This window comes from Phyllobates terribilis, unplaced genomic scaffold (genome assembly GCF_046119375.1).
Source record: "Phyllobates terribilis strain yellow unplaced genomic scaffold, ASM4611937v1 Scaffold_251__1_contigs__length_2838608, whole genome shotgun sequence".
NCBI classification, from domain to species: domain Eukaryota; kingdom Metazoa; phylum Chordata; class Amphibia; order Anura; family Dendrobatidae; genus Phyllobates; species Phyllobates terribilis.
In genome coordinates this window covers 1,143,033-1,165,210 of record NW_027363011.1, presented here as the reverse complement: position 1 = coordinate 1,165,210, position 22,178 = coordinate 1,143,033, and the positions used below count along the sequence as shown (strand labels likewise).

The 22,178-nt window shown below is 46.8% G+C and overlaps 2 protein-coding genes and 1 pseudogene across 2 annotated transcripts in view; all 3 read left to right on the top strand.

Moving 5' to 3' along the window:
- The window catches only part of LOC141218904 (uncharacterized), a 65,577-nt pseudogene that overhangs the window by 27,720 nt on the left and 15,679 nt on the right, over positions 1-22,178 (top strand).
- The window catches only part of LOC141218921 (gastrula zinc finger protein XlCGF66.1-like), a 384,436-nt gene continuing 368,290 nt past the window's right edge, over positions 6,033-22,178 (top strand). The window contains exon 1 of the mRNA XM_073665975.1: positions 6,033-6,107. The gene's annotated coding sequence lies outside the window, so the exon portion shown is untranslated. The remainder of the gene's footprint in view (positions 6,108-22,178) is intronic.
- Positions 6,859-22,068, top strand: LOC141218903 (uncharacterized). The gene is made up of 7 exons (XM_073665956.1): positions 6,859-7,815; positions 20,466-20,589; positions 20,719-20,898; positions 20,982-21,105; positions 21,189-21,286; positions 21,485-21,575; positions 21,970-22,068. The coding sequence occupies exons 2-7, from the start codon at positions 20,512-20,514 to the stop codon at positions 22,044-22,046; spliced, it is 648 nt and encodes a 215-aa protein (XP_073522057.1). The 5' UTR covers positions 6,859-7,815; positions 20,466-20,511; the 3' UTR covers positions 22,047-22,068.

The following is a 22,178-nucleotide window of genomic DNA, read 5'->3' as shown; positions in this document are numbered from 1 at the left end:
TGTTCCATGGGATTTAGATCCGGACTCATTGCTGTTCACTTCACAACTCTACAGCACTTTGTTTCCATCCATTTCTGGGTGCTTCTTGATGTATGCTTGGGGTCATTGTCATTCTGGAAGACTCATTACCTAGAACATAAACCCAGCTTTTTGACACTAGGCACTACATTGCCACACAAAATCCTTTCTTAATCTTCAGATTTCAGGATGCCTTGCACACAGTCAAGGCACCCAGTGCCAGAGGCAGCAAAAGAACTCAAAAACATATTTGAACCTCCACCATATTTGACTGTAGTTACTGTGTTCTGTTCTTTTCTTTGTAGGCTTCATTTTGTTTAAACAGTAGAATGATGTGCTTTACCAAAAACTCTATATTGGTCTCATCTGTCCACAAGACGCTTCCCCAGAAGGATTTTGGCTTATTCATGTACATTTTGGCCAACTGCAGTGTAGCTTCTTTATGCCTCTGTGTCAGCAGTGAGGTCCTCCTGGGTCTCCTGCCATAGCGTTTCATTTAATTCAAATGTTGACTGATAGTTCACACTGGCACTGATGCACCCTGAGCATGCAAGATGGCTTGAATTTATTTGGAACTTTAGTGGGGCTGCTTATCCACCATCTGGACTATCCTGCGTTGCAACCTTTCGTCAGTTTCTCTCTTCTGTCCACATCCAGAGAGATTAGCTACAGTTCCATGGGTTGTAAATGTGTTGATTATGTTGCGCACCATGGACAAAGGAACATCCAGATCTCTGGAGATGGACTTGAAAAATATCAACAATTTCAAGGTTACAACAATTTTGGTTCTCAAGTCCTCAAACAGTTCTCTTCTTCTCTTTCGTTCTCCATACTTAGTGTGGCACACACATGCACACAATGCAAAGATTGAATGAACTTCTCCCTTTTTTATCTGATTTCAGGTGTGATTTTCATGTTGCCACAATTGAGTTTGAACGAGCTTCACGTGCTTGAAATAAAGTTGTTTACCCACACCCCACAATTTTGACAAGGTTACAACAATTTTGGTTCTCAAGTCCTCAAACAGTTCTCTTCTTCTCTTTCGTTCTCCATACTTAGTGTGGCACACACATGCACACAATGCAAAGATTGAATGAACTTCTCCCTTTTTTATCTGATTTCAGGTGTGATTTTCATGTTGCCACAATTGAGTTTGAACGAGCTTCACGTGCTTGAAATAAAGTTGTTTACCCACACCCCACAATTTTGACAAGGTGACAACAATTTTGTCCGGCGCATTTTTGGTGGTTTTATGTGAAATTATGTTCAATTTGCCTTTTTTTCTCTTTTTTATTGTGTTGTTCCAATACACACAAAGGAAATATACGGGTATAACAAAACATGTGTAATTGTAATAATTTTCTGGAACAATTTCAAGGGAGCCAACACTATGGCCATGACTTGTTTTTGTTGCCTTTTAAATGTGTTGCAGCATTTCATCCTTTTCATGTTCAGCTATATTAGGAGGCTTGTAGCAATCGCAAATTAGCAGCTTTCCATTATTGCCATTTCCATGTAGATTTACCCATACTGGCTCTACATTGTCGTCATTGAGCACAGGTTATAAATTGGATTTAACGAAAATACCCATCCCTCTATCTTTTGTTTCTTTCCTAACTTTTTAAGTGTAGTGTAACCCTCTGTTTGTCACCCAGTCATGGCTTTCTAGCCAGGTTTCCGTAATGCCCACCACATTGTAATCTGTGGCTGACACAAGAGCCTCTAATTCATTCATTTTGTTTGCAAGTCTTATTGCATTTGCCAGCAGACATTTATTACTCCTACTCGCCTACTTAATTTCCTTGCATGTCCTAGCCCCCATAAATCCTCATTGACCCCTACTGTCTCTCTGTCTACTGTATGTCCTTATTTACACAAGTACCCTCCCTCCCCCCAGATCCTAGTTTAAAAGCTCTTCCATCCATCTGACCATTTTTTCCCGCAGCACAGCTGCACCCTCCCCGTTAAGGTGCAGCCTGTCCCTATCGTAGCGCCTGTAGCTGACAGAGAAGCTGGCCCAGTTCTCCATGAATCCAAACCCTTTCTTCCTGCCACTTATTTAACTCTTTAAGATCCAGTTAACTTTCTAGTGATGATAGTGGAATCTGCAGTATTTCTGAAGACACTTCCTTGGAGGCCCTGTACTTCAGCATCTCTCCTAATTCCCTGTAATCATTTTCAAAGACCCTCCACCTCCCTCTAACTTTGTCATTGGTACCCATGTGTACCATGACTGCTGGATTTTCCCCAGCCCCACCCAATAATCTGTCTATCTGATCACATGAAGATCCCCAAATTAATTTAGGAGCTATCTTAAGGACCATAATCTTTCCACTTAACGAGATAATGCAGACGGCACCTGACCCACCTGGAACAAAGCACTCGCCCTACCTCATACTACTGATACCCTTCCAAATCCACCTCAATTATGTCTTGAGGCCCCATCAATTTTTTTTTTAAAAGAGAAGAATTGAAAGAATTATGATTTTCCAGGCAATAGGAAGTTGCAACTTAACTTACAGGATTTAACATTTTTATAATTTTATAAGGACCTACAAATTTAGGCACAAACTTTCTAGATGTGATCTTTAAGTGCAGATATTTTGAAGACAACCACACAAAATCTCCCTCCCTAAAGATAGAAGCCTTCCTACCTCTGTGGTTAGCACCACTTTTGGCCTGGTCACTAGCTACTAAAAGATCCCTTTTGACCTCCCTCCAGACCTTAATTAATTGGGGACAAAATCTCTCCTCCTCTGACATGGAGGATTGTAATCCTGAAAAATTCCCAAACACTACAAACTACAGCAGCTAAAAAAAAAGCAAGGTCCCGGTAGTCTTAGAGGAATGGTTATTTAGAGCACACTTGGTATGGGACAAAAATTCCACCCAGTCTTTCTGATTAGAGGAGACAAAACATCCCTAATACTGCTCTATTTCCAGGATCATCCTTTTCTGTTTGACTGTTAGTCTCGGGATGATACACTAAGAGAAAAAACAGATTGATACCCAATCTGGAGCAAAAACTAAGCCAAAAACTAGCCAGAAATTGAACTCCTCAATCGAAAATTATGTTTTTGGGAACACCATGAAGTTTAACGATTTGAGAAATTAACAAAGTTGCTAAGATCCTAGCAGTTTGCATGTTTTGAAGTGGGACCAAAAGAACGATTTTGCTAAAACGGTCTACCACCACCCACATGACAGTAATACCACCAGTTAAGCAAATCAGTGACAAAGTCCATAGACAAGTGGGTCCAGGTTTGTAATGGAACATCGTTAGGGAAGAGATAACTAGAGGCTTTAGCCCTGGCACAGACTTTCAGACTTTGCATTTTCAGACATACTCTTCAATATCCTTAAGAGCATTCTGCCACTAAAAAGACCCAGAAAGTGATCTTGAAGAGGCAGAAGAACCCACATGGCCAGCGAAAAAGGAATCATGTACTTCATTAAGAAGATCTATGACTAAAGAGGGCAGTACATAAAGCTTATTTATAGGTAAACCTTCCTGCGCACTGTCCTGAGCATCCTGAATGTGTGAAGCCCAGCTGTGCTTGGTATCACAAATCCTAGAAGGGTGTGTTGAAGGATTCCTCCACAAGAGGCCCCCATAACCATTCACACATCTCCACCTTCCACCTCAGACCACCAGAGGGAGACCGTTAGGGATATAAAAGGGAAGGTGGAGCCAGGCAGCAGTTGGTTTGAGTCAGAGTCTAGTTCAGTCTGGTTTAGCAGTGAATCCAGTGCAGTCTGAGAGGAGTTACCTCAGAGGACAAAAGCCTGTTCCAGCTCCTGCAATTGCTAACCTGCAGTGGAGCTTATCCAGATCAAGACTCCGTGTAGCTCAGAGAGGTGAGCTTCAGGTGTGCCGGCGCCATAGGATCGGTGAAGCGCGGCAAGCTGCCGTTAGTGTGAGTAGCCTAGAGAGGGCCCAAGTAGGCCGAAGGCGAGTAGACAGAGTTAGTTCATAGGGGGCAGAGGAGCTTAACTAGCTCACCCCGAAGAAGCAGTTACCGGACACCGGGTCCGAAGCTTACCGGGATCTCCATGACCCAGTAAGATAAACCGGAATCCCTGGAGAACTACAAGTCCCAGGATCGCTAAAGTGCTGATACGTACCAGAGCCAGGAGACACATAGGCCCCGTAGGTCGGGAGCGTGCACTCCAAGAGAAGGCCCTACCACAAGGTCAGCTAGCGCAGGACAGAGACAAAGTTAGGCCTAGCTCCAGGCAGGTCAGAAACTTACTACGCAGAGTCAAGAAGCATGAGGCCCAAAACCTGCTCATTGGGGAAGATCCTGACATACACCCTTCACCCTACAGTGCTCCGGGGAGTGCCTGAATTTCCATCAGTAAAAGGTACTGAAGTGACTATTGTGTCCATCCCTGTTCTTGCTCTGACCCGGCTGAGTCTCTCCGTCCTGCATACCCCATCCGTACCCTGCCCTGAGGCCTAGCTCCACCTGTGGGGAGCCATACCATCTAGCTGCCTGATCACCGGCCTCAGTGGACTGCGCAGCGCTGGTGAATATCATCAGAAACCATAGGTGGCGTCACAAACTCTTTTATAAACTTAACAAATCACTAACCCTTTTTTAAAGGAGAGGCCCAGGGTACGGGCCCGGGAGCCGACCACCGCGACATCCCTAAAGGCCAGGCTAAAGGCCCGGGTACCGATTCATCCCCATCTCCCCCTGGGCTAGTCAAATGCGCTGCCTGAGATCTTCCCCACCCCTTCACTAAGAATCTTGACTTGAATTTCGTGTTGACATTCGTAGAGCCAGGGAGATAAGTAACGGCAAAATCAAACCGGGCAAAAAATACAAGGCCCACCAAGCCTGTCTGGTGTTTAAGCACTTAGCACCGTCAACGTACAACAGGTTCTTATGATCGGTCAAGACAGTCACCTTATCTGCTGGACCTCAAATTGACATTTCTCCAGTTTAGCAAATAAATGGTTGTCACATAGAGCCTGAAGAAACTCTCTGACATGCTCGTGATGCTCCTCCAGAGTATGTGAATAAATCAATATGTCATACAGGTAAATCACCACAAGTCTACCCACTAGTGAGCAAAAAATATTATGATATTTTAAAAGACTGAAGGTGCATTGCTTAACCCAAATGGCATCACCAAATTTTTAAAATGACACTGAGGCGTAATGAATGCGGTCTTCCGTTCGTCACCCTGATGTATGAGTATAAAGTTATATGCCCCTCTCAAGTCAAGTTTGGAAAACCATTTAGCTCCAGATAATTGCTTAAACTGGTTCGGTATAAGGGGCAAAGGACAGGGATTGTGAACCGTGATTTTATTAATCTCTCTAAAATTCAAGCACGGATGCAACTCTCCATCCTTTTTTTAACAAGTAAAAACCCCCACTACAACTGGAGAGGTGGATGGCCGTATATGACCCTTAGGGCAGAGACACACTGCCGTATAACTCGTGCGAGGATCGCATCGCACTGAATGGACTGGCCCGCACCTCTCCTGACCTGAACATGACAGCATGATGGATTTCTTTGCAGCTGTCAAGCTCAGGTCAGGAGAGGTGTCGGCCAGTATGAGGTTCGAGGCGATCCTCGCAGGAGAAGTACGGCCATCTGTCTCTGCCCTCAGCCGGACTCTTCTGAATATAGTCTATCAAGGCCGCCCTCCCTGGAAAGGGTTAAACAAACTAGATTTCGGCCTTTTAGCTCCTGGTATGAGGTGGATAGCACAATCATATGCCGCCATATAGTAGACGTCCGGTAACTGGTAATAATCACCTCATGTGTCGTCTATTTGTCTCCAAGCAGGAAAATCCCACGTTACATTCACACATAAAACTGTAGAAAAGGCGGCGCGGGGTAATTGTGCCAGTAGTGAGGGGCAAATAATGCCGGAAATGTCACTGACTGCGGAGACGTCTCCATGTAGCGTCTTCACTCCGGATATCACTGTACAGGAGCCGCACTGTTCACACTGTGCATCCACTGAGGCCCCTGATCATGTGACCCCTGACTCCTCCCCTCCTGTGACCTCATCACAGGTCCTGTGCGCACAGAACAGCCATATATGTGGTGGCGGCTCTGCAGGTGGAGGTATGTGGAGATCCCCCATTACTGGGCGCAGGGGGCATTAACCCCTTCAGCACGGAGACTCTTTTGGGGTCTCTGTGTGGTGTGAACAGTGAGGTAACAGCTGTGGACAGAATGCGGCTTAGCTGGTTCCCGTCCACATTAGATCCATTCAGACGACTGCAGGATGAAGGACAGAAGCCCAGAGAAGTCCTCACACAACACCATTATTCCTCTCCTAGTTCCAGCACAGTAATGTAGATAATAGTGATGACATTCGGGGGATTTGCAGGACTATGTGGCAGATACTTGCTGGATCTTCTGCTTTCTGGACCGGTTCCACTTGTAAGTCTTATTAACCCTTTCACCCCAGAGTCTGTTTCACCTTCCTTACAGGTCACTTTTTTCAATTCTGACCAGTGTGTGAAGAATTAAAGCAATGGCAAAGGGAAAAAATTAAAATGTTACTTTTTCCCACAAAAATCTTACTTTACCCCCAAATTTTGCATTTTCAAAAGGGTAACAGGAGAAAGTGCATCATACAATTTGTTGTGCAATTTTTCCTGAGTAAGCCGATATCCTATGTGTGGTAGGAAAACTACTGTTTGGGTGTATGGCAGGGCTCGGAAGGGAAGGAGTCCACTTGACTTTTTGTATGCAAAAATTTTTGGAATCGAGAGCATACCCCATGTCGGCCCCTGATGTGCCTATACAGTGACAACCCCCCACAAGGGACACAATTTTTGAAGATAGACCCCTCAAGGAATTTATCAAGTTTTGTGGTGAGCACCTGGAACACACAGGTGCTTCACATAATGTTATAATAAGCCGAAGACTAACAACTCCCATACAACAAACTGTAATAATTATGTTATTGAACATATATTAAAAAGACAACAATTAAAAACAAAACCAGAATTAAAAAAGGGAAATCTACTGCAAATGAACAAGTAACAGGTAAAAAAGTTTTACTTATAGTTTATGCCAGATGTGAAAATACATATATAGATCCATATGGAGAAATATCTAATAAACACTAACTATATGATTACTTCATAAATAGAAATATAAAGTGCATAGTGCGTGTATGAGCACCACATATCTGTTAGTAGTGTCAGTTCATTTTTTAATGTCTCCCCCGAGTGGGACCATATGGAATCTTATGAAAACTCCAGAAATAAAGATATTTGGTCTCATTCAAAATCCTCTATGGCTAGTTGCTGAGGTTATGCTATACAAATACAAAATTATTATTATTATTTATATAGCTCCATTGATTCCATGGCGCTGTACATAAGAAGGGGTTACATACAAAATACAGATATCACTTACAGTAAGCAAACTAACAATGATAGACTGGTACAGAGGGAAGAGGACCCTGCCCTTGTGGGCTTACATTCTACTGGACGATGGGGAAGGAGACAGTAGGTTGGGGGGTTGCAGTAGCTCCGGTGTTGTTGAGGTGGCAGCAAGCAAGGTCATGGCAGGCTGTAAGCTTGTTTAAAGAGATGTATTTTCAGGTTCCATCTGAAGGATAAAAGTGTGGTGGATAATCGGACGTGTTGAGGCACAGAATTTCATAGGATGAGGGATATTCGGAAGAAATCTTGGAGGCGATTAACCTCCACCTGTAGAGCCGCCACCACATATATGGTTGGTAGAGACTAAATCCAAGTTGACAAAATACAACTAGTGCTGTGATAGGGTAACAAGAGGTACACAATGTATTCAGGTATATTAATAACCCCTACAGAGCCATCTTTAATTGTTTAGCACAGGCTTTTGCAAAGCCTTTGTACTACCAGTAACGTGGAAGCCCCCTATATTTCCATTGACAGAAGACGCACCTGAGCGGGGACTTGCATTTTTTGTAGATTGAATTGAAGCATTTTTTGAAAACATTTTACATAACATTTTCTATCACATTTATCCTGCGCTCTACGTTGAGCACTTACATTGGGGTTTCCATCTACAGTGGGGGAAATAATTATTTGATCCCTTGCTGTTTTTGCAAGTTTGCCCACTGACAAAGACATGAACAGTCTATAATTTTAAGGGTAGGTTAATTTTAACATTAAAAAATGGAATATCCAAAACAATCAAGAAAATCACATTGTATAAATTATATATTTTTTTGCATTTGGCAGTGAGAAATAAGTATTTGATCCCTCTGGCAAACATCACTTAATACTTGGTGGCAAAACCCTTGTTGGCAAGCACAGCAGTCAGACGTTGTTTGTAGTTGATGATGAGGTTTGCGCACATGTCATGAGGAATTTTGGTCCACTCCTCTTTGCAGGTCATCTCTAAATCATTAAGATTTTGAGGCTGTCGCTTGGCAACTCAGAGCTTCAACTCCCTCCATAAGTTTTCTATGGGGCATGAACCCATCTATCTTCCTTTCAGTAAGGTGAAGTCATCTTGTCCCCTTTGCAGAAAAGCACCCTCAAAGTATAATGTTTCCCCCACCATGCTTCACGGTTGGGACGATGTTCTTAGGGTTGTACTCATTCTTCTTCTTCCTCCAAACATGGCGAGTTGAGTTAATGCCAAAGAGCTCAATTTTTGTCTCATCTGACCACAGCACCTTATCCCAATAACTCACAGAATCATCCAGGTGTTCATTGACAAAATTCAGACAAGCCTGCACATGTGCCTTGCTGAGCAGGGGGACCTTGAGGGCACTGCAGGATTTTAAACCTTTAATGTGTAATCTGTTACCAATGGTTTTCTTGGTGACTGTAGTCGCAGGTGCCTTGAGATCATTAACAAATTCCAGCCCATGTAGTTATAGCCTGATCTCTCACCTTCCTCATGATCAAGGATACCCCATGAGGTGAGATTTTGCATGGTGCCCCAGATCGATGTCGATTGACAGTCATTTTGTATTTCTTCCATTGTCTTACTATTGCACCAACAGTTGTCTCGTTCTCACCCAGCGTCTTACTTATGGTTTTGTAGCCCATTCCAGCTTTGTGCAGGTCTATAATCTTGTCCCTGACATCCTTAGAAAGCTCTTTGGTCTTGCCCATTTTGTAGAGGTTAGAGTCTGACTGATTAATTAAGTCTGTGGATAGTAGTCTTTTTCAGGTGACTATATAAGACAGCTGTCTTTAATGCAGGTAATGAGTTGATTAGGAGCATCTAACTGGTCTGTAGGAGTCAGAACTCATAATGGTTTGTAGGGCATCAAATACTTTTTTCTCACTGCAAAATACTAAAAATTATCTAATGTATACAATGAGATTTTCTTGATTTTATTTTTTGGATATTCTATCTCTCAATGTTAAAATTAACCTACCCTTAAAATTATAGACTGTTCATGTCTTTGTCAGTGGGCGAACTTACAAAAACAGCAAGGGATCAAATAATTATTTCCCTCCACTGTAAATCTCTGAGTGACATGATTCAGATAAAACCCATTCACTATAATGAGGCAGCAGAGTTACTGTCGACTCCATTTCGTCTCTGTTTAGCGTTGTCTTTTTTTCCAGAAGTACACAAAACTTTGGTCTATTGCGCTTTTATGCACGCTTAAAAATATGGACACTGCCAAATCATAGGACAGACTTGAGTCCACAGTGTCTTAATCTGCCTTATTATAGGGAATCTTCCATTGGGTTTTCCGTCTGAATCACATATTTCAGAGATCTACACGGAAACCCTGTTGTAAGCGCTCAGCGTAGAGCGCAGGATAAATGTGCGCCATGCCTTATTGCGATCTTTGGGAGGAAGAATGAACAAATCAACAGCAGGTGAAGAATTGTTTTTATTTATTTTTTATGCCATTCCTCATGTGGACGACTTTATTCTATGGGTTTTTGCCACCTTTTTTATTTTTTACACTGTTCACTGAAGGGGTTAACTAGTGTGACAGTTTTATAGATCAGATCGTTCTGGACGCGGTATTTGAGTACCAGGGGGTGACAGTAAGAGAGACATAACCAGTCCGGGATGAAAGCACTGTACCAGAAATGTATTTTTATTCAATAAGGAGTACTTCCACCAGTTCAGGGGCACCGCGATAGGCAGCCCGTGTGCACCATCATATGCCAACCTGCTCCTGGGCTAGTGGGAGGAAACTATTGTTTTTGGTGACACTTCGCAGTGCCCTGAGGAGAGTATTATCATGTGGCTCCGCTACATTGATGATATCTTTGTCATCTGGAAGGGCACTGCGGAGACGTTCAAGGATTTTGTCAAGAAACTCAATGTCAACAATATTGGGTTACATTTTATGTATGAGTTGAATTCATCTAGCCTCGCCTTTTTGGACATTAAAATTGAGATCAATTCCAAGGGTGAAATTATCACTAAGACCCATAGGAAAGAAACGGCCACAAATTCCCTCCTGAGGTGGGAGAGCAACCATCCGGCCCCCCTCAGGAGGGAAATCCCCAAGAGACAATATTTAAGAATGCACCAGAATTGCTCTACCTTGTGGTCCTTCAAGAAGCAGGCAGATGACCTCAAGATAAGGTTTAAAGACAGAGGTTACCTCGAAAGAGCCTTGAGGGAGGCATACAACAAGGCGTTAAAAAACCTGATCAAAGTGAAACTACACGATTCGTCATGAGATATTGCAATAGAGAGGAGATTAGATCAATCCTCCAAAGGAGTATTAAAGATGGACACAGACATGGAGAATGAGATCACACCTTACCCACAAATCACATACCGAAAAGGTAAATCTTTGAGGGATAGGCTAGTGCGTAGCCAGTGTCAGCTGAGAACCACCCCAACTTGGTTGGATAGAGGAATCAAAGGGTGTTTCACATGTGGGGTAAGATGTAAGATGTGTGAATCGATCCAGTCAGGCAATGTTCAGAAGCAATGTTACTGGTATCAGGTACTCCATTCGGCACTTCATAAATTGTCGCACTAAGGGCATCATCTATAAGGGCACATGTGAGAATGTGGTGGAGTACGTTGAAAAAACAAGAAGAGAATTTCGTAGGCGGGTGGGGAAACATACGAGATATATGGAATAAAAAAGACACACTGGTCGCTAATCACATCAACCTACTGCATCACGGAGATGTAAGGAAGATCCTATTTATGGGGGTAGAGAAAATTACATCTCCGGTGAAAGGAGGTAACTGGGATAGGTCGATTTTACAGAGGGAGACCCGTTGGATTTTCAACCTCACAACGGTACACCCGAATGGCCTGAATAAGCAAATGTCCTTAACTCCTTTCTTTGAAATAGAGGTGTAATAGGGACATATAGTCAGGGACAGCCACCGATGAGTGGGGGTGCCATTGCGCAGGACAGGGTGCCAACCTCCGCGCTAGGTAGGTGTGCAGATAGAGAGGGAAACGCTAGGGCATTTATAGATCTTTTCCACCCATTCTTTGGCAGTTTGGTTTGGTAGGGCAGTTCTGTATTGACTAGACACACCTGCCCACACTGTAACAAAACCCTCACTGGCAACAACAGTCGCTGATGAATAGCACTCTCTTTGATGTCTCCAACATCGTTGACAGCCATCATTTCTGCTCAGCGTGAATCGATTTTAACCAATGAACAGCACTGAAGTCCACTGTTCCCTCGTCCAGCGTAGATGCTACCTGGCCCATGCAAGTCGATGACGCCTGTGCCTGGTGGTGTGGTCAGGTACCCTAGCAGACCACACTGATGTAAACTGTTTCGAATGGTCTGACATGACACTTGGGTGCCTCTCACCTCCCTTAAATGTGCCTGCAGTTGTGTGGCGTTCATCATCCAGTTCCGAAAGGCATTGTTCACAATGAAGCAGTCATCAGTGTGGGGTGTGGCCAAAAGATGTCCACTTCTCTGCCTTTCTGTGACTTTTCCACTCTCTCTGTATCTCTATTGCAACCTGCTGATGATGACACTCGGTGACACTCAAAGCTCAGTGACCACTTTCATCTGAAAACATCCTGCTTCAATTTCAACGCCTACATTTTTTGGGCGATTCATGGATCAAACACTTGTTGTGAATTTTGCCATTAGGCTCCTTGTTAGAGAACAGCAAGTTGTGCAAAAAGTACTGTAGGGTTTCTACTCACTCAGCTGCGGTTGAGCAAGGCACCGGTTTCATTAAAATGTCCAGGCTAGTTTATTAGAACTTCATAAACCACTCAGCATAAGCTAACAAAAAGACGCCTGTAACATACCTGGCGGCGTCCTTGCATAGTGGTCCATCTCCCACTGTACAAGGGCGCGCACTTGATCTCCAGTCCAGTCTCCAGTTCAGTCAGTTGGCTTCTGGTCACTGATATGCCAGGTCCCGTTTATGTTTCCTGCCTCTGGTATCAGTTCCCGTGTTTGAACTGTGTCCTGTCTGTATTATCTTCTAGCCTGTTGTCTTCTGCCTATCCTGGAGGCTGTATTTCTAGGCCTGTGTGAACACGCTCCTTGCCTGTTCGTTCCGCCTTCTAGAGGCCGCATACCTAGACCCGCTCCTGTATCTTGCTGCTGTGTCTGTTCTTGTCTGAATACTCTCCTAGCCCCTTTCCTGTTTTTCTCTATGTCCGTACCTTCCCTTTTTCTGCAGAGTCTGAACTCGTACCTAACTCCTGCTCGTTGTCACTGTCACTTCCGTTTGTGAGTTTGTGGTCCACTCGCTACTTCACTGCAAGTACCCTGTGGGTATCTGGTTCTGCCTTTCCCTTCCTGTCTGTTCCGTGTGTACTGAGCCCTGTCCCCTCCGCTCTGCCTTGCTTGCCCCTTCGGCGGTTCTTGCTTGCTCAGCCCTGTCCACCGCGTCTGCGGTTTCGCCTTGCTCAGCCCTGTCCACCGCGTCTGCGGTTTCGCTTTGCTCAGCCCTGTCCACCGCGTCTGCGGTTTCGCTTTGCTCAGCCCTGTCCACCGCGTCTGCGGTTTCGCTTTGCTCAGCCCTGTCCACCGCGTCTGCGGTTTCGCTTTGCTCAGCCCTGTCCACCGCTTCTGCGGTTTCGCTTTGCTCAGCCCTGTCCACCGCGTCTGCGGTTTCGCTTTGCTCAGCCCTGTCCACCGCGTCTGCGGTTTCGCTTTGCTCAGCCCTGTCCACCGCGTCTGCGGTTTCGCTTTGCTCAGCCCTGTCCACCGCATCTGCGGTTTCGCTTTGCTCAGCCCTGTCCACCGCGTCTGCGGTTTCGCTTTGCTCAGCCCTGTCCACCGCGTCTGCGGTTTCGCTTTGCTCAGCCCTGTAGACCGCGTCTGCGGTTTCGCTTTGCTCAGCCCTGTCCACCGCGTCTGTGGTTCTGCTCTGCCTTGACTACCGCACCTGCGGTTTCGCTTTACTCTGTTTGTTTGCCAAATGTGCGGCTCCGAATTTGTCTCCCAGTCTGTACTGGACCCTACCCAGCCTGCGCTCTAGTCTGCCTGTTCCTGTATTCCCCGGTGTGGGTCAACAGCCGTGTCCGGAGTCTGACCTGGAGTAGACCCTGGTCCCTCTGCTCGGTTCCTCCCTGGTGCACTGGCGTCGTATGCCGTCGTGCGACCTTGGTCGGATCGGGCAGATACTTAGTTACGCCCCTCCAGACACTCTCCGGTTCATGGCACAGTGGAACCACTAAACACGCACACGCCAGTCAGTCCGGGCGTGTGCATTACAGCATGCTCATGCCATGGTTCCCGTTGAGCCCCACGGCCTTCGCTCTCTGAGACGTTTTCCAGCGAATATGTGCATTAAAAATAAATAAAAAAAAATATATATATATTTTTTTTGTTTAGCTGAGTTCCAGGCGAATTACGCACCCGTCCAGATGGATCTTTCTGCACTCGTTCCTGCGGATCCGCCACGGTACTATGGGGATCCAAGACAGAGTCGTACATTTGTGGAGCAATGCATGCTACACTTCAAGTTCTACCCTCTTTGTTTTCCCACCGATCGGGCTAAGGTGGGATTCATGATGTCTTACCTAGCGGGTGATGCCTTGAAATGGATTACCCCCCTATGGGACGCACAGGATCCTATCGTCCTGGACATAATGGCCTTCCTGGTGGCCTTTCTAATGGTCTTCGATGATCCGAACCCGGAGGCTCCTGCTGAAGCTTCACTTTCCAATATACCGGAGCAGCCCCGATGGGTAATGTGTGTGGGTAGCGCACTAGTCCTCCTGCCCGAAGAGACTACTGCCCATCCAGAATCCACACAGGATGACTACGCTCTTCGGAATACTTCTCCCAACCTCAAGAGGCAGTCCAGACGTGCTAGGCGTAGAGGCAAGCCGTCACGCCTGGGTCTGTCCTCCCAAAGACCTCCTGATTCCAACCTTGAAGTCCCTGCTGAAGCTTCATTTCCCTGTATCCCAGAGCAGCCCCTACGGGTAATATGCATGGGTAGCGCACCTGTTCTCCTGCCCGAAGAGACTTCTGCCCACCTAGAATCCTCCGGGATACCACCTGATGACAAATGGAGAGAGACTTCCCTACACCCGGTACCCGATACTTCGTCGGCTCCGTCCTGTGAGCCTGACAATGGGTACCTCAAAGCGGTAGTTAACCCCGAGTCTCTATACCCCTCCGACCAGGCGGAGGACCTCCAGTTGTCTCCAGAACCCTTCGGGGTGCTACCTGGTAGCAAATGTACAGAGTCTTCCCTATACTCTGTACCTGATACCTCGCCCGCTTCGTCCAGTGAGTCCGACCTAGTGTACTCCAAAGCAGAGGTTATCCCCGAGTCTCTACACCCCTCCGACCAGGCGGAGGACCTCCAGTTGTCTCCTGAACCCTTCGGAGTGCTACCTGATAGCGAATGGACAGAGACTCTCCTATACTCGGTATCTGATACCTCGCCCGCTTCTTCCAGTGAGTCCGACCTAGTGTACTCCGAAGCAGAGGTTATCCCCGAGTCTCTACACCCCTCCGACCAGGCGGAGGACCTCCAGTTGTCTCCTGAACCCTTCGGGGTGCTACCTGATAGCGAATGGACAGAGACTCTCCTATACTCGGTTCCTGATACGTCGCCCGCTTCTTCCAGTGAGTCCGACCTACTGCACTCCGAAGCAGAGGTTACCCATGAGTCTCTTCACCCTTCCGACCTGGCGGAGGACCTCCAGTTGTCTCCTGAACCCTTCGGGGTGCTACCTGGTAGCGAAAGGACAGAGACTCTCCTATACTCTGTACCTGATACCTCGCTCGCTTTGTCCAGTGAGTCCAACCTAGTGTACTCCGAAACAGAGTTTACTCCCAAGTCTCTACACCCCTCCGACCAGGCGGAGGACCTCCAGTTGTCTCCAGAACCCTTCGGGGTGCCACCTGGTGGTGAATGGACAGAGACTTTTCTATATTCGGCACCCGATACCTCGCCTGCTTCGTCCAGTGAGTCCGACCTAGTGTTTTCTGAAGCAGAGGTTACCCCCGAGTCTCTGCACTCGTCTGACCCGGCAGAAGACCTCCAGGTGTCTCCTGAACCCTTCGGGGTGCTACTTGATAGCGAAGGAACAGAGACTCTCCTATACTCGGTACCTGATACCTCGCCTGCTTCATCCAGTGAGTCTGAACAAGTGTAGTCCGAAGCGGAGGTTACCCCCGAGTCTCTGCCCCCCTCCAACCCGGTGGAGGACTTCCAGTTGTCTTCTGTACCCTCTGGGGTGCCACCTGAAAATATGTGGAGAGAGACTTCCTTGTGTGCTGTTCCTGGTACTCCACCCGTTTCGTCTGTTGCTGAGGATGGCTGGATAGGAGGAAGCATCCAAGCTACCCAGAGGAGACCAGTTTTTCCGGTGGACAGTGGAAGTGATCTCCTTGAAGTGAAGGATTGGCCCTCGAATTCCCTGCGGAAGATTCTGGCAGGCCTGAAGAAGAGGGGGCGTAAGGGGGGGGTACTGTAACATACCTGGCGGCGTCCTTGCATAGTGGTCCATCTCCCACTGTACAAGGGCGTGCACTTGATCTCCAGTCCAGTCTGCCAGCCTGGCTTCCCTCCATGCTGTCTGTTTGCCTCTGTGTCTGCTGCTTAAGGGTGGCGCCCGATCACTTCCTGCTTTTTGTACCTGCTGCAGGCACACCCCTTGTGCATCCTCAGCCTATTGCTGTCTGTCACCTGGTATTTAAGCCAGCTGCTCCAATTAACCCATGCCTGAGCATTGTGTTCAGTTAGTTGGCTTCTGGTCACTGATATGCCAGGTCCCGTTTATGTTTCCTGCCTTTGGTATCAGTTCCCGTGTCTGAACTGTGTCCTGTCTGTATTATCTTCTAGCCTGTTGTCTTCTGCCTATCCTGGAGGCAGTATTTCCAGGCCTGTGTGAACACGCTCGTTGCCTGTTCGTTCCGCCTTCTAGGGGCCGCATACCTAGACTCGCTCCTGTATCTTGCTGCTGTGTCTGTTCTTGTCTGAATACTCTCCTAGCCCCTTTCCTGTTTTTCTCTATGTCCGTACCTTCCCTTTTTCTGCAGAGTCTGAACTCGTACCTAACTCCTGCTCGTTGTCACGGTACTTCCGTTTGTGAGTTTGTGGTCCACTCGCTACTTCACTGCAAGTACCCTGTGGGTATCTGGTTCTGCCTTTCCCTTCCTGTCTGTTCCATGTGTACTGAGCCCTGTCCCCTCTGCTCTGCCTTGCTTGCCCCTTCGGCGGTTCTTGCTTGCTCAGCCCTGTCCACCGCGTCTGCGGTTTCACTTTGCTCAGCCCTGTCCACTGCGTCTGCGGTTTCGCTTTGCTCAGCCTTGTCCACCGCGTCTGCAGTTTCGCTTTGCTCAGCCCTGTCCACCGCGTCTGTGGTTTCGCCTTGCTCAGCCCTGTCCACCACGGCTGCGGTTTCGCTTTGCTCAGCCCTGTCCACCGCGTCTGCGGTTTCGCTTTGCTCAGCCCTGTCCACCGCGTCTGCGGTTTCTCTTTGCTCAGCCCTGTCCACCGCGTCTGCGGTTTCGCTTTGCTCAGCCCTGTCCACCGCGTCTGCGGTTTCACTTTGCTCAGCCCTGTCCACCGCGTCTGCGGTTTCGCTTTGCTCAGCCCTGTCCACCACGTCTGCGGTTTCGCTTTGCTCAGCCCTGTCCACCGCGTCTGCGGTTTCGCTTTGCTCAGCACTGTCCACCGCGTCTGCGGTTTCGCTTTGCTCAGCCCTGTCCACCGCGTCTGCGGTTTCACTTTGCTCAGCACTGTCCACCGCGTCTGCGGTTTCGCTTTGCTCAGCCCTGTCCACCGCGTCTGCGGTTTCGCTTTGCTCAGCCCTGTCCACCGCGTTTGCGGTTTCGCTTTGCTCAGCCCTGTCCACCGCGTCTGCAGTTTCGCTTTGCTCAGCCCTGTCCACTGCGTCTGCGGTTTCGCTTTGCTCAGCCCTGTCCACCACGTCTGCGGTTTCGCTGTGCTCAGCCCTGTCCATCGCGTCTGCGGTTTTGCTTTGCTCAGCCCTGTCCACCGCGTCTGCGGTTTTGCTTTGCTCAGCCCTGTCCACCGCGTCTGCGGTTTCGCTTTGCTCAGCCCTGTCCACCGCGTCTGCGGTTTCGCTTTGCTCAGCCCTGCCACCGCGTCTGCGGTTTCGCTTTGCTCAGCCCTATCCACCGCGGCTGCGGTTTCGCTTTACTCAGCCTTGTCCACAGCGTCTGCGGTTTCGCTTTACTCAGCCTTGTCCACCGCGTCTGCGGTTCTGCTCTGCTCAGCCTTGTCTACCGCGTCTGCGGTTCTGCTCTGCTCTGCCTTGACTACCGCACCTGCGGTTTCGCTTTACTCTGTTTGTTTACCGCATGTGCGGCTCCGAATTTGTCTCCCAGTCTGTACTGGACCCTACCCAGCCTGCGCTCTAGTCTGCCTGTTCCTGTATTCCCCGGTGTGGGTCAACAGCCGTGTCCGGAGTCTGACCTGGAGTAGACCCTGGTCCCTCTGCTCGGTTCCTCCCTGGTGCACTGGCGTCTTATGCCGTCGTGCGACCTTGGTCGGATCGGGCAGATACTTAGTTACGCCCCTCCAGACACTCTCCGGTTCATGGCACAGTGGAACCACTAAACACGCACACGCCAGTCAGCCCGGGCGTGTGCATTACAACGCCCTTTTCCAGCACAGTGAAAAACAGAAAGTATATAGTTCAGACAGTGCTGTGGGTTCGCCTACTCAGGTCAGTGTCCTTTAGCAGATAGCCTGTAGGTCTCCACAGTTCCAGTCACAGACACTGAATGAGACACTTGGTCTTCATTTTATCTGCCATACCACACCCCCGGCTGGGACTATGTGAGCCCCACTCTTTGACTGCTCGTAAACTCGGCCCTGATACGCCCTATTAACCCTCAGCACTATCTGTCCTTGAGTCTGCTTTCCAAGGCTTACATCACCGAAGCTACCAACCTCGATGATATATATCTCCCCTCAAGCACCTGTGTTACATGCACGCCGCCTAAGCTCAGATAGGGGCGAGACCGATTACATGAATTCGTTGGAATTCTGGGGGAACAGTTATTCCGGGCGACCATAGGCTGCAGCTTCTCTGAGGCACAGGACAGATTCAATTGCTGACCAGACACATTTGAAAGAGTCCTCATAAACGGTAGAACAGTAACATTTAATGAGGTATGGCCAATGCAATGTACATGTCTCTTTGAGCAACAGGCTCCAGTAATAATAGTACAATCTTCTTTGCAACTCAGCAGTACACAGTGTATTATCCTGTAGCACAGTTTAAATGCATACACAACCACAGGCTTTTCCTTCACAAGGACTCAATTGTACACAGCATTCTTTATCCTGCATGGAGATGGGGGGGGGGTGTTTGATGAGGGAGACGATCCCTATGACAGGATTACTTCCAGTCCTTATCTTCCTGGTCGACAATGCTCCACACTGTTAGTTCAGGGAGTCTATCTGACCTGTGTTTAGCTTCCCACCTGACCTGAATTCTGTTTTCTTGCCTTCTATGAGATACAGATCATAAGCCACCTTTCTCTTCGGCTCTGGACAGAGAGTAAACAACTTCCCCACAATCCCCCTGGGGCTCTGCTAAAACACTCCCCTTCTTCTGTGACTGTGTTAACCCCTCTAGTTGGTGGATGCTTCTGGAGCACAACACTTCCTGTCTCCTGTGCTTGTGTTACTTCTAATAGTTGCTGAATGCTTTTAAAGCAGCAGCACTACTTCTGCACGTCACACCTGTCCGGCGGCCATCTTACAGTACTGAAACATTGAACAGTTGGACATGTGTATCAAAACATTAAGAAATGGTCACATTAAAGAGGTTATCCACTGCAATGTGTAGTTGGCAGATGGATTTAAACCTAGGAAATAAGGCTTTCTTCAAATACCTTGTGTTTCCAAATGTGCCTGTGAGCAGCGCTATCGTTGTCCTCTTAGCACCATCATGTGACCCCCGGCTGCAGTTGCCTCTGATGTCTGGTGACTTCACGTCAAGTTCCGGAATTGATTGACTGGGCTGTGGGCGGCGTTTCACCACATGTCACAGCCCAGCATCGTGTGCGCTCTCTCTTCACTGCTTTCATTAACAGAGTGCCGCAAGCCCGCGAGATGCTGGGCTATGAAGTGATGAAACTTCGCCCACAGCCCGGTCAATCATTGAGACTGGGACATCAGTGATGTCGGGTCAACTTCCAGTTCTGGGAGTTGCCATTTTTGCCCAGTCTCTTTCTTATGGTGGAGTCATGAACATTGACCTTAACTGAGGCACGTGAGGTCTGCAGTTATTTGGATGTTGTTGTGGGGTCTTTTGTGAGCTCTAGGATGAGTCGTCGCTGCACTCTTGGGGTAATTTTGATCGGCAGGCCACTACTGGGAACATTCACCACTGTTCCATGTTTTTTGCTATTTGTGAATAATGGCTCTCACTGTGGTTCGCTGGCATGTCAAAGCTTTAGAAATGGCTTTATAACCTTTTCCAGACTGACAGATCCCAATTACTTTGTTTCTCATTTGTTCCTGAATTTCTTTGGATCGCAGCATGATGGCTAGCTTTTGAGGATCTTTTAGTCTACTTTACTTTTTCAGGCAGGTTCTATTTAAGTGATTCCTTGATTGAGAACAGGTGTGGCAGTAATCAGGCCTCTATATGGCTAGCGAAATTGAACTCCGCTTCCCAAAGATGTGATAAACCACAGTTAATTTATGTTTTAATGGGGAGTTGGGGGGGGGCAATCACTTTTTCACACAGGGCTCTGTAGGTTTGGATTTCTTTTTCCCTTAATAATAAAGACCTTCATTTAAAAACTGCATTTTGTGTTTACTTGTGTTACCTTTGTCTAATGTTTAAATTTATTTTGTGATCTGAAACATTTAAGTGTGAAAGAATAAGAAATCAGGAAAGGGTCGAACACTTTTTCACACCACTGTTGGTTTTATTAGTAGATGTAAAGGAATCTAAATACTGTACAATAATCTCCTCATATGTTCCCCTTATTATTCCCAGTAATTGTATTATTACACAGGATTTTTATGATATTACATCGGCTCATCATCTTCTCATTCTGATCTCTACAATATCGGATCCTCTTAGTGAATATCTTCTATATAAGAGAATTTTCCTGAATTACGCATCAAAGATGGATATGGACAGAGACAAGATGGCTGAGAAAATATTACACCTCACCCTAGAGATCCTCTTCCGACTTACTGGAGAGGTGAGAGATTCTGATGATGTCTCATTACATCATTCTTATCTAAGGGAATAACAGATGGACAGAACTGGAGAGGTGAGGACTCTGTAAATGTCTGGAGGGAGATTTATTAATGTGTCTCTCCATAATCAGGATTACACACTAGTGAAGAAGACCTCTAGCGAGCGCTGTCAGGACCCTGTGTCTGAATTATGGGGAAGACCCCTGAGTCCAATCACATGGCCTCCACCTCACCCCCTGATGCATGAGGACATCAATGACCAGAAGATCCTAGAACTCATCTACAAGATGATTGAGCTACTGACTGGAGAGGTGACACTGCTGGGAATGCTGGGACATTATACAGTAACGCTATGGAGGGATCGAGGTGGTGACTGTATCATTGTATGTGTCAGGTTCCTATAAGATGTCAGGATGTTGCTGTCTATTTCTCCATCGAGGAGTGGGAGTATTTAGAAGGACACAAAGATCTGTACAAGGACGTCATGATGGAGGTTCCCCAGCCCCTCACATCACCAGGTAATAGACAGGACTGAATACACACAGCCTATAATTATCTGTATGTAAAGAATAAATTCAGTCCCTGTATGTGTTTCCTCCAGATCTATCCAGTAAGAGGACAACACCAGAGAGATGTCCCCGTCCTCTTCTTCCACAGGACTGTGAACAAGAAGATCCCAATGTTCCTCAGGATCATCAGGTAGGTGGAGAGAAGGTGTCATGTGATCTCCCCTATGATGTATAGACGGCTGTGAAGGTCTTGTGTTCAGTCTTGTTTTATCCACCAGTATTATATGTTTTATACTTGTGTAATGAGAACGGTGGAGATGACAGGATTAGAGCTTATCATAGATGGGACTTCTCCATCTGTCTGTGACTTTTATAATATTTGTTTCAGGGTGAAGATCTGACCCATATTAATACTACAGAGACATATGTGAGGGGTGATGAGCGGTGTAAAGAGCAGATTCCTACATATGACTACCCAGGTGAGTAGTAACCACTAAATGCAGAGAAGTCACAGATTCTTCTTAGGCACCGGCTGTGGCTGCTTTATCAGTGGTGTAGTCCGGCCGTATCACAATCGTGTGATCACCATTTTGCCTCTAGACCACAACATTCTCTCAAGACCAGGTCCCGTCTCCCTGAGCTAACTTAACTTTTATGATTGAAAATATTAAATGTGCAGTGAGGGCCAAGTGTGAATTTCTGTAAAATAACAGCAGTTTTACCCTTAATCCTGACTTTTCAATTTCTTTTTAAACCGACTAACTTCAAACCAGATTGTGATAAACTATACAGAAAACATTACATCTGTGCCATGATATATCTCTAAGCTGTGTGTGGCTGATGGCTGTAATATACATTTATTCACGTCTGCAGGAGATGTGTGGCCATGGCTCGAGCCCTGGTTTCATGGATTTGTTGAGGGCAATAACCCTTCATGGTTGACCAAGTGAGTGTCAAATTATTATGTTGATTGCAATCCACAGAAAACCAAACGGAAACAATGTTCTGTATTGGGAGGATTCAAAGAATCTCTGATCCCGTTTATTTTGCTTAGCATTTTATATTGTTTTGAGCATATCAAT

Coding starts and splice junctions, on each gene's coding strand:
- LOC141218903 (XM_073665956.1), top strand. CDS start 20,512: ATGGATATGGACAGAGACAAGATGGCTGAGAAAATATTACACCTCACC. Junction 20,899..20,981: donor TTGAGCTACTGACTGGAGAG/GTGACACTGCTG, acceptor TGTATGTGTCAG/GTTCCTATAAGATGTCAGGA. Junction 21,576..21,969: donor TCCTACATATGACTACCCAG/GTGAGTAGTAAC, acceptor TCACGTCTGCAG/GAGATGTGTGGCCATGGCTC.